Below are 12,371 nucleotides of genomic sequence, written 5' to 3'. Positions count from 1 at the left end.
CAGAGAAATTCATTAAGGTGGCTGAAATCTGAGCTGTAAATCAACTATATTTCAATAAAAAATAAAAATACCTAAAAAAAATCCTTCTACCTAACTCCTGCGTTCCCAATTTGTTAAAAATATCATCTTTATTCTTAACTGCTACTAGAAGGTGAATTTTTTTTTTGTAATTTCAGTTTTATATGCCTATATGTAATATTTAATTGATGGTTAATAAATATCCAGTTCTGCCCCTCCAAGTCTTCCTTAGTGGAAGCTACTTGTCCTCTCGGGTGTTCTCTCTACATCACCTTGGTCTCTTTCTGAAATGTTCTGCTCTTCCTAAACCCCTTTAGGGCTGACCTGGCTCCACTTTTCTTCTCCAGAGCTTTGAAGTACTAATACAACGACAGGAACCCTGCCAGCCCCTGGGGGATGAGGGAGAAAAGGACTGGAATCAGTGCAGCCAAGTGAATAGCACTACTCCTTTTACCTCCAAAGTAACTAATGTATTGTGACCACCCAAGAATAAAGTAAATGAATTATGTTTTCTGAAGCTATTCCCTTTATTAATTATCCATTCAATTTTTTAAGAAGTACTGAGTGTTTATGCAGTGCTGCACCACTCTAAATTCCTATTGGACCAAGACAGGGAATACGCAAGCAAACAGACCAAAAACCAACTAACCAACCAAACTGAAGAGAATACATAAGACACTGGAGAAACAGAATCAAATAAGACATGGTTATTCACTCAAGCAAGTTACAGTTTCGTAGAAAAGGCCACTGAATTAGTCATCATATAATTGCTAGTTGCCATTAAGACAGGCAAGTACTATGGGCATCAGAGGAAGAACACCTAGGTTGAATGGGTGACCAATGGAAGTTGTCCAGAGGAGATGAATCTTTGATGAGTTTGTATTAAATTTTGAACAAGTACCATGTTTTCATACCATTAGTACATATGTAAGTGGCCCTAAATGGTATATAGTTTTATTTTTGCATGTTTCTTTTTTTTTAAACTGAAGTACCATCAGTTACAATATGTCAATTTCTGGTGTACAGCATAATGTCCCAGTCATGCATGTACATACATATATTCATTTTCATATTCTTTTCATTACAGGTTATTAAAGATATTAAACATAGTTCCCTGTGCTATACAGCTGGAACTTTTAAAAAATCTATTTTTATATATAGTGGCTAACATTTGTAAATCTCAAACTCCCAAATTTATCCCTTCCCCCCCGCTTTTCTCAGTAACCATAAGATTGTTTACTATGTGTGCAAGACTGTTTCTGTTTTGCAGATGAGTTCATAGTGTCCTTTTTATCCATTTTCAAATTTTTGCATGTTTCAATGTTCTCTATGAATATAGTGAATGAATATTACTGAGATTTCCTTTTTCTCCCCTCAGTATTTTGAGATTTCTCTATGTTCTTACATATAACTCTAGTTTATTATTTTAACTGCTGCATGGTATTCTGTTGCATATACGTTATGTGCTTATTCAGCTTGGCCACTGAGGATTTGAGTTGTTTCTATCCTTTGTGAATTTGTGACTATCGCTTTGATTGAACAGAGGTTTTTAATTTTTATTTAGTTAAATTTATCAGCTTGTTATGGCTCATGCTTTTTGTGCTAAGAAATCCTTTTCAACTCTTAAGTTCATAAAGGTACCCTCCTTTAAATTTTTATTTGCCTTAACACCTTTATTATTCTATGATTCTTGTTTAGTAAACCACACATAATTCAGATGTTCAATTTGGTGGATTTTGATAGATGTATACATCAATGAAATCACCACCACAATCAAGATAGCTAACATTTCCTAAGTTTTTCTTAACATTATAGTTTCTTTTTAACATTTAGGGGCTTGTATCTCCGCGTGTGTGCGTGCGCGTTTGTGCATGTGTGTGGTCTGCATGCTCACTCCTGCACATCTTTAACCATCCATCCTCCACATGGCCCCTGGGCCCCAGTCTACAAATAAGCCTAGACCCTGAGCCAGAGGTTGCCTTGGTTTAGTTCCTGGTCAAAAGGCAGTGTCCTCCCCTTTCACTGATCCTACAGCTTTCTGTAAACTGTGCCTCCAGATGAAAACAGAGCACAACCTACTGCTTCTCAGTCCCTGCTTGGGCTCTGCCATGGAGCAGTGAGTGTGCTTTTGGTCCTGTCTGCCCTGCAGGAGCTGTTCTCCTGCTGCCACTGTCTGTTCCAGTGCCCAGGCTCTGGGTGGAGCCCACTCATTGCTCTGTATGCCTCTCTTATTTGGATCTATAGAGTTCATACACTTTGCTTTGAAGCCTTGCTATTTCTTTTTGCTTTCTATTTTTATATTTTCTCTACTATTTCTCTCATCATATAAATCATACTTTGCTGCAAGTTTTTAAGAGCATATTTCAGATTCTGAAAATGCTTCACTTAAATAGCTTTGAGTAGGGAAAGTAAAGTGGAAAAGCGGTGACCCATGATCTTTATTCCTCCAGGTTTTCAGGGTGTGGGATATACAGACTCTTTCACTATTACAAGTCTTCCATGACAGCCAGGGAGGACCCGGAGACATGCAGATTTACTCTATGGTATTTGATGCCAATCACGGCATGCTTATTACAGGTAAGTGCACCCAGTTAATGGCAAACAAACCTCAGAGCTTGATTTTTAACCTTTTTTAAATTAGCACTTGATCGCTGACTATAAGAAAAACAAAACCAGACAGGGAATTTATAAACCGTGATTTCTCACAGTAGACAACTGAATTCAATTCTGTCCCTTCCTGTTTTTTTATGGCTTGGTGGATGAGGTCTTGAACCTAGGATTCAGGGTGGCGGGGTTAAGCAGAGAAGTGGGATGTAAATGGCTGCCACATTTAGGCAAATCCACTTCTACGGTGACTGTCGGGGGCAGCAGTAGGACCCGTCTTGGAGCGGCTGCACCAGCGTGAGGCGTCAGTGCCCCTTTTCTTGAGAGACGCAATGTGGCCCCATGCACTCTGGTTCAGAGACAGTTACTCAGTGAGGAGGGTGCTGACCCTCCCACCTGCCTTTTGTTCTAGACAAAGAACAGTGCAGAGAGAGGATAGAGCCCTGAATGACAGACCTCCCCTCATACTGATGCCAACAATTTGTTGCCCCCTTCTCCTGCTGCCTCTTAGGAACATGTGTTTACTAAAGAGACCAAAGACCTTGCTCGGCATCTGGTTGAACCCTTAGAAGGAGCTTTAGAAGAAATGAATGGTATTAATAGTACTTCTTCCTTCTGGAACAACAACCCAGAAGGCATTTACTAAGCATTTTCCCGCTGACCACCTACCTGCTCTGAATTCCTGTGGGGTTAATTAGGGCAGAGAAGTGGTTGGTGCTACCTCTGTTGGTGTAGCATATAACCATTTTTAACATTTGGGTTTTTTTCCGGATTAGAAGCACTTGATGCTTGATAGATAATTTTCCATCTTGTAAAACAGAACTTAATTCTAGTTGTAAGCTCCCCTCCTCTACACTACCTCCTCCAAAAATAACATAATAATGACTACAAGTGAATTTTCTCTCAGTGCCCCAACTTGCATGTTTGATTGCTGGGCTCAGCATTTCCACATCATTTATCATCAGGGTAGCTAAAAACTCAAGCATCAAGACCGTAAACAAAAACAAAACCCACAAAAAACCATAAAATCAAAATTTCTTCCCAATTTTATGTAATTCTGATGGTACTCTACTTACAGAAATATACAATTCTGTGTCTTGCTGAGTCATCACTAAAATTGCATACACTGACTGCAACCATCAACGTGACACCAGAATTGCATGAAGCTTAGCTCTCAGATTTTAATTTGTGCTTTCAAATGAAGCAGCCATTGTCATCTTCTAAATGACAGCAACACCACATTGTAGGATGTGCCATCGTTACTGTCACCACCGTTGCCGTCGCTACTCTATTCAGACAACTACCATTTGACTAGTTCTTTCACGAAGTGCTTTTATGGATTTTATTTCATTTGATCTGCACAACTACCACCTGAAGTAGGCATTATTCTTTATCCTATTTTATAAAGGACAAAACTGACTATTAAGTAGTTCAGCTGACTAGTAGGACATTGGGTTAAAACATAGAGCTGGGATTCAGTCCCAAAGCTTCTGAGCCCTGAATCCGTCCTACTTCTCTGTACTGCAGTGCTTCCGTAGTAGTAGGGCAACTAGCCAGACATGCAGAGGATTGCCAGCTGTTCATAAGTATATCCCGCTTTGGTGTCAGTCTGGATAAAGTCAGTCACAATCAGCACAATGTTAAAGGACCTACAAAGAAGCTCAAAGTGTTACTTGATTTCCTGGTCACCACCTCCATCCTGAGGTATTTGAATTGAGAAATATTTCCAGAAGGGCCACCTCTGTTCTTTACATATGAATAGAATTTACCTTAAAATTCAAACACTTTAGTTAAGAGTTTAGTAACTTTCACTGAAACTTTCGCTACAATTGAGATCTCTTTGGAGGGACCTGAGGAAACCAATACAAAGGGTCAGCCTTTGGTAGCTTAATATCCACATCAATAAATTAGGGAAGAAGTTTCACTTTTGTTTGAACTGCGGAAAGATTTGAGGTTCTTACTTATAGTTCTAGACATTACACTAGAATACATAGTTGCTTTTGAGAGTTAAATCATACTTGAAGTTTATAAGATTACTGTACAACCAAACCAAACACCCCTTTAAAAATGCAAGTAGGGAATACCTGCTCCCCAGCTAATTCACCATGAATGATTTAGGAATCACGCTTACTTAACATTGATGTTGCAAGCACTGGCTTGCAAATCTTTTTGTTCATTACATTTGATAAAACCATGTTTACAAAGTGCTTTATCATTCACTGGTTGACAGAGCTTTCCAACAATATATCTCAATCACTAAACGGAAGCTTTCCTTCAGCAGAAAGCTGACCATTACCATTATTATTCTACACTAGATGAAGAGGCATGCGGTAGACACTGTAAAGAAGGAAAAAAGTAAACCATAAAAAAAAACAGGAAAATAGGGGCCACTGAAAAGATATCAAGGAAGTCCAAATGTCCTACACTTGAAAATTAATGAAGCCCAAAATGAATACTTTTCTCTGGCCAAATCATATTTGTTTCATTTGTCAAAAATGCTTTTTGATTAAATCAATATGTTTTCACCTCATTAGATTTCCTAGGCACTAATAATCCCACTGATACTAATAATCTCACTGACCAACTGTTTCCAAACACAACTGGTTGAATAAAATCCTTTGTGATTCAGATCTCCTAATATCGAGGATGTCTGAGAGATTCTTCTTTCTGTTCCAGGATCTAGTGTTATGGACATGTATCCTTTAACTAGGATGATACAAGATACAAAACAGGTTCCTCACACTCATGAATGGGAAATCAATGTCATGCTTTACAACAGATATTTTCACCAAGTACTTACTATCTGCTCTGAATCCATAATTAAGGTGGGTACCTATTGACTCTTCAGGAAGAAAAAGAGAAAGCAGAATTTTCTCTTCTTATAGGTGAGTTTTTGAGTGATTAAATAAAGGCAGTGGCACATGTCATGGGGTCCGGCCGGCCGGTGCATGGGCGGTAAAAGAATTTACCAAAGGCAAAGGGTGAAAATAGAGAAGGAGTTTATTAGGGATGCTGTCACAGACAACAGCGGACCACACAGACGAGAGGTGCCTGTGTGTGTCCCGAGGGCCGGTTGCTGAGGTCTTTTATTAGGGAGGGTTATGTCAGGCACCGAGGGGTCACAAGGTGCAGTGGTCAGCTCGTGTACAAGTCTCTGATTGGTCAATGTTGAGATAGTAGGGAAGGGAGGGGGTCTTGAGAGGGTAGGGCTACATGACTCTGGTCGGGGCTGTGACCAGTTCTGATGGTCTGGCGTCCAGGTATTGTATAGACGATCATTATCTCAGCTAAGGGAGGTATGTCTTAGGAAAGGAATGTTGTCTGTGTTTTCTGGTCTATGTCTTCACAGCATGAGTGATTTGGGGGCAGGCAGACATCCTGTGACTGGAGCCCCTCTGGCTCTCTGTGAGGCCTCTTACTTGTCCTGGAACCCCACAGCACATATGATCAGAGCTACATCAGAGCTATTTTTAGCTTTCATGAACATGTGAAAAATATGCATTTTAAGCCAGCTCAGACTGCTTGCTTTTAAGCTACATGCTCAATTGAAAAAATAAAGCTAGTTCTTCCTGTGAAAGTAGGAATTTTAAAGGAATACATAAAGGAGAAAAAACTAGTGTATATGTGTGTGTGTATGTATACATATAAATATATATATATATATATACGTAAAATGTTTAAACTGAGCTATGGGAAAGAGAGAACGTTAAGAAGGAAGGGAAAGAAATGCACAGACATTTACTATAACCCCTGTAAGCACAGGATATGTGCCAAGTGCCTTAAATTCATGATCTTGTTTAATCCTCAAGCTAGTTCTCTGTGGACAGATACAAAGTTCCATGCTCCAGTGCATATAACTAGTGAGCATCATGGCTGGGATATGAACCCAGGCTTCTCTGTGGTGAATACCCACATCCTTTCCTCTGTAGTCCTCTGGCCCTGTCATTACTGTGTTCCCTAGAGGCCAGGGTACTTGACCATTGTAACCAGACCTGTAATTACGATCACTGAAGTCATCTAGCAGTGATGGCTGGAGGTATTTGCTTGAAGTGTTTATCCTTTTATTTCATGCATGCTCTCCAGAAGGAGACATACGGAGCAGTGGAAAACACTCCCTGGGGAAGCCTTCAAATCTCCTCTCGATCTTTGACCTTCTGTGCTCGTCTGGTGGAGATTTTCTTAGGCCAAAATCTCCCAAGTTCATTTAGGTGTCACTTATTTCTGATAATGTCTACAGAGTAAGTAGAGGGAAACAGAAACAAAAACCTGTCTGTTTTCATAAAATCCTGACCTCTTAAGCGGAAAGCTGTCTTTCCTGCAAGAGAAGGGGAAGGGGAGACAACTAAGTGAGTTTTCATACCAGATTTGTTGGAGAAGCATCATACTTTGGGCCAGGGAACAGGTAGCCTCTGAGACCCCTTCGTGCAGTGGCCCTCATTCCTTTCTCCCTGCAGGACCTCGTCTCTATCAGGGGCACACGGTGGTTAAGAACACGGGCTTTAGGGCCAGACGGACTTCACTCAGATCCTGGCTCTGCCACTGCTGAGTCAGTGGCCCTTTGTTACCTGGCCTTCAGACTATTTACTACATCAGCTACATCTTCTCTCACTCTCCCTCTTTCCCTCCAGCTGCAACAACTGACTTTCAGTTCTTTGGAGAAACAGTGCACCTCCCCACCTCCGGCCCTTGGTTTATGCTGCCCTTGTCTCCAGACACCGTGAGTGCAATCACTCTGCGTTGCCAGTTCAGTTTTCTTAACTTGCTGGCATTCCAATATACACTCGATGTTCGCAGATCCGTAAAGAGGGAAAGATTCAGACCAAAAGACTGCGGCTCTAAAACTTCTACTCCGTTTTGAAAGAGACAATGATGAGACTTAACATGCTTTCAGACTTTCTGATTGCACCCAGCCTAATTACACAGAGAGCCTACTCTGAAGTCTCGGCCTCCCACACCCTCCCTTCCTTTTTCTCTCTCTTAAGAGCTGAGCCCTTGTCCCTAATCAGAACACTCATTGGAAAAGTCAGTGAGCTCTTTCCTCAGGGTTTTCTCAGATTTCCTGCTGTTAACCCAGATTTTGTCCTGTGGTCCCTAGCTCATTTGGATGAATGTCAACAGAGAATAAATTCAGTTTGATTTCTTTCTCTGCTGAACTTTTAACTGGTACATTTCTATCTTGCTGCTAAGCTTCATGCTGACAGTAGCAACTGACTACTTCCTCGGCAGCCAGGGGCTGCCTGGAATAGTCACTGCTTGTCTCAGCCCACCTACATACGTTACAGACACCCTCCAGCCTATTAGACAGTACTGCATCTTTTAGCCCTTTCTTTGATCAAGCCAACCTTCATGGCAGAATGTTGGGAAAGGTGTTAGATGTGCATTGCACCAATTTTGAGGCTATTTTGAGTACTGTAAAATTGATGCAAATCGAAGGGCTTCTGGATCATTTGATTGTTTTGTTCTTTCCTGTAGGTATGGGAACTCGAGACTGGCCTCCAAATATATCAGATTTCAGACCCGCATGGCTTCAATGTTGAACTGACTTCTGCCGCTGTCGATGAAAGTGGATTTCTTTTTGCCACAGGAGCATATAATGGTCAGACTAATATCCAGAACATGGCCTCTCTACTTTAGTGTCCTGAGAATTTGTTCTAGGATCTCATCTCACTTGTTTGGGTTGGAGGGCAAGTGTGAATCAGGCTGGAATCTGTAAGCATGCCAGGGAGAGTGCTGTGCCTGCCTGAACAGTGCTGGGCTCTTCTCTAACAGGCGTTAAGGCCTTGATACCGATGTTCAAAATAACCAATACCTTTCGTTACACTTATCTAGTTGCTTTTCAGTCTGCAAAGCCTTTCACATGTACCATCTCAGTCCATCTTGACTGGGACTTACCTGTGTTGCACTGACTCATTCTGTCCTTCTACTTTTGGATACCATCAGCGAAGAGACAGAAATTCAGTTTAGCGCTTGCTGGTAATATTTTTACTGACAATACGGGACCAGACAAAATATCCTTCCAACTTTGCTATATCACATCTAGAAGTCTATACTGGACTGGTTTATTCATCCAGCTCCTTAAGGGCATGTGTCATGTCACACTTGAGAGGATGTCATGCTCCAGTTGTCCTGTGTCATTTGCTGCCCCTCATGCTGTGAGGCACTGCATAGAACCTGCTGGAACCAGAGAGCTACAACCTGCCTCTCCTTTCACCTGCCTTATTCTGAATTCCCCTGAAAGAACTGCTTTATCTAGACAAGATGACCATCTACATAGCTACTGGAATATATTTACTGTAGGGATATATTTCCTAAATTAATACTTGCTTGTAAACCAATTGATGGATTGAATGAGTATTCTGATGTGAAAGTCTGAGTTTAAGTGTGAGCAGATAACAATACACATGAAATAAAATCATGAATGCTGAATCGATGGGGTGTGAGTAAATGCAACTGCTCTTCATCTGGAACAATTCTTAAGCAGTCCTACTGCTCTATAGGCATATCTTGCATACATATGAAAGTTAGGAGCTCTGACCAATGCAGGTAACCATTGTCCACCATAACCATGCTGGAATGTTGATTGGAATTGTATTAGATCTGTGGATTATTCTGAAGAAACTTGAAATTTTTACATTTTTGAATGTTCCTGTTCACGAAAGTATTATGTTTCTGTATTTAGTTCTATTGTAATACCTTACTATACATTTTGCAATTTTCTACATAAGGATGTTCCATGTTTTTGTTAGATTAAAAAAGAAAGAAAGAAAGATTCATTGCAAAAAGCTAATGAAAAGTTAAAGACACAAGAGGTACCTAAAATAACAGACTATAAGACTGAAAAAAGAAAGAAGAAACTCATATAGATGACTGAGATAGTGTTATTTTTCATACAAGCAAGTCATATTTCACTGTTAGGTCTAGAGTCTAGAATTCTTTCAAATGTTGACCGTTTTGTCTTCCTCAGAGGTACATATGTTAATTGACAAAGACTCTGGGTCTAGGACACCCTGAAAAGTAGGATTCTCTGACTCCCAGAGAAGCCCTAGCCACAAGCCAGCAGCACTCTCCCATTCTCACCAACCCACTGCCTGGGAAGAACTGAGCGGTACCCGCCCTGCTCTCTACCCCACTAAATCTTACTGCCAAAGTCCTAAGGTAGCAGGAAATCTGAGCCATGAGCCTGTGGTCCACCTACCTGGGAAAGAGTGAGAGCAGGACCACTTCCTTTGTTTTTATGACTTCCTAAAAGACCATAAAGTCCTCGAGGGCAGGAACTATGCCTGCTCACTTTTCATCCCCTGCTCCTACCACCGTGCTAGGTGTATAGGAAGAAATTAATGTTTAAAGATGTTGTTAGTGAAAAAACAAGCAAATGATGGGGTTGTGAGAACTGCTGATGGAGGGAACCTGGCATAAGGGAAGGAAAACACCCTGGATGTCCAGCAGGATTACAGCTGGAAGACAAGCAGCAGGGGGAGGGGGAGGGGTTAGGGATAAGGGAGGGGAGGAAAAGTGCTGTGAGAAGCAGACCACCAGTTTCTAAACCTGGGTCACTATAAGAACCCATGTTGGAAGATAATTCTCTACATTGAGTAATGACTTAGAAATAGGCATTCAGCATGTACACTATCATCCCACCTGGCCCATGCATCAGGATCTCCTAAATGAACAAAGTTAACTATAAAGAAACTTTGTTATGATTGGTGCTGCCATTATGGAAAACATTGTGGAGATTCCACAAAAAACTAAAAATAGACTTACCCTATGGTCCAGCAATCCCACTCCTGGTCATATATCTGGAGGAAACTCAAGTTTGGAAAGATACATGCACCCCAGTGTTCACAGCAGCACTATTTACAATAGCCAAGACATGGGAGCAAGCTAAATGTCCATTGACAGATGACCAGATATAGAAGATGTGGTATATTTATACAATGGAATACTACTCAGCCATAAAAAAGAATAAAATAATGTCATTTGCAGCAACATGGATGGACCTGGAGATTGCCGTAAGTGAAGTAAGCCAGAAAGAGAAAGAAAAATACCATATAATATCACTCATATGTGGAATGTAAAAAAAGAAAAAAGAAGACACTAATGAACTTACCTACAAAACAAAAACAGACTCGCAGACATAGTAAACAATCTTATGGTTACCAGAGGGGAAAGTGGGTGGGAAAGGATAAATCTGGGAGTTTGAGAATTGCAAATATTAAGTATATATAAAAATAGGTTAAAAAACACAAAATTCTTCTGTATAACACAGAGTACTATATTCAATATCTTGTAATAACCTTTAATGAAAAAGAATATGAAACAATATGTGTATGTATATGTGTGACCAGGACATTATGCTGTACACTAGCAATTGACACATTGTAACTGACTATACTTAAATTTTTTAAAAAGTATGATTTTAAATGTAAGAACACTTGACACCCTTTTTGCATTTTTCTTATGGAACCAACAAAACAACTCAAAACTTGATTGTTTCCTACCTACTGGAATTACTTTAAACCTTTTGTTACGCAGTAAAAGCTACTTCTGAAACATGTTAGCACCTTAGGAAATGACACCATTGGAACGATATTTTACTATTAGTAATAATTGTGGCATGATTTAGATAGATAGGTAGATAGATAGATAGATAGATAGATAGGTAGGCAGACAGACAGACATTGGAGAGTATCTTATCAAACTGGAAAGTATTGGGAGAATAAAGACAGAAAGGATCCGCTTAAGAGAGAAAGCTTAGATAGGAGAGTCTGAGATTTTCATAAAAAACTGTCACAATTTTCAAGAAAATGCATGGTCCTGATTATTTTCCATCAGCCTGTGACAAATGAAGGCATAAAGAAATACATTTTGTACACAGCAAGGCTAGAGAGACTCACATGTCAGTCTCAGTAGGAAACAAACAGGATAAATTGTTGCAGAAAGCTCTCAATTAGATCAGGGTTTTTTTCCTGAGATAAAAGCCAGGCTTTCTATAAATTTCTATAAACTCTATAAAGAGTCTTTTCTCTGTGTGCTCAGGAACAGTTAAAATCTGGGATTTTGGCAGTGGGCAAGAGAAGAAAGTGTTGCCAGAAAGGAAAGACTGGAAGGAGGAGGAGCACTGGTTGCAACGCCTGATTTTCCTGAAAGCTCAGGAAAAACACCAGTACTTGCTCCTCTCTTTGGAGCGCAGCGGGAAGATCAAAATGATCCAGGTTTGCAATCCATTTTTATGTGCTCTGTTTGCTCTTCTTGGGAATACCAAGTCATTGGATAACCCCCATTTAACTTCTCTCTTGCCAGCAAACTGAGTATAGTATTTCCCCATCAGCCTTCCTAGATTGCTCCTAATTAACCTTGCCCAGGTCCAAGCAAAGAGCAAAACGGAATAGCTGCTCAACCATAGCATCCTGCCCATCCAGCCTTTATTTGCTGAAGGGATTAGTCGGGATCTGTGGAAGTGGTATCAAAAAGATTAAATTCACATACAGCTGCCACCTCTGACATGGTTTATATCCACATTTGGAGATAATTCACTGGCAGAGTTGCTTCCCAGCAGACTCTGGGAAAGGGTTCCTCTCTGAAGCTTAATAACTCATAATGCATTCTGGGATGCTCAAGTCACTTTTACAGTTTGTCACCAAAATTGCTTTGTTTACTTTAAGATTAACAATGCAATATGCTCAGGGCTGTTTTGGGATGATTGAGGTAGACTAATTTATTTTTCCTGTGAGTCTATTACCACCCAAGAA

At 40.3% G+C, this 12,371-nt stretch overlaps 1 protein-coding gene and 1 long non-coding RNA gene across 2 annotated transcripts in view; one reads left to right on the top strand and one right to left on the bottom strand.

Annotated features, from left to right (window-relative positions):
• Positions 1-12,371, bottom strand: part of LOC141574764 (uncharacterized) — a 54,055-nt gene that overhangs the window by 13,550 nt on the left and 28,134 nt on the right. The gene's annotated exons all lie outside the window — the stretch shown is intronic.
• Positions 1-12,371, top strand: part of WDR64 (WD repeat domain 64) — a 60,268-nt gene that overhangs the window by 19,853 nt on the left and 28,044 nt on the right. Inside the window, exons 11-14 of the mRNA XM_010973441.3 lie at positions 2,469-2,595; positions 5,299-5,447; positions 8,095-8,218; positions 11,659-11,834. Of these exons, the coding sequence (XP_010971743.2) occupies positions 2,469-2,595; positions 5,299-5,447; positions 8,095-8,218; positions 11,659-11,834 (576 nt within the window). The remainder of the gene's footprint in view (positions 1-2,468; positions 2,596-5,298; positions 5,448-8,094; positions 8,219-11,658; positions 11,835-12,371) is intronic.

This window comes from Camelus bactrianus, chromosome 23 (assembly GCF_048773025.1).
Source record: "Camelus bactrianus isolate YW-2024 breed Bactrian camel chromosome 23, ASM4877302v1, whole genome shotgun sequence".
NCBI lineage: Eukaryota > Metazoa > Chordata > Mammalia > Artiodactyla > Camelidae > Camelus > Camelus bactrianus.
Note: the sequence above shows the minus strand (reverse complement) of the source record. Positions and strands in the feature narration are given on the sequence as shown.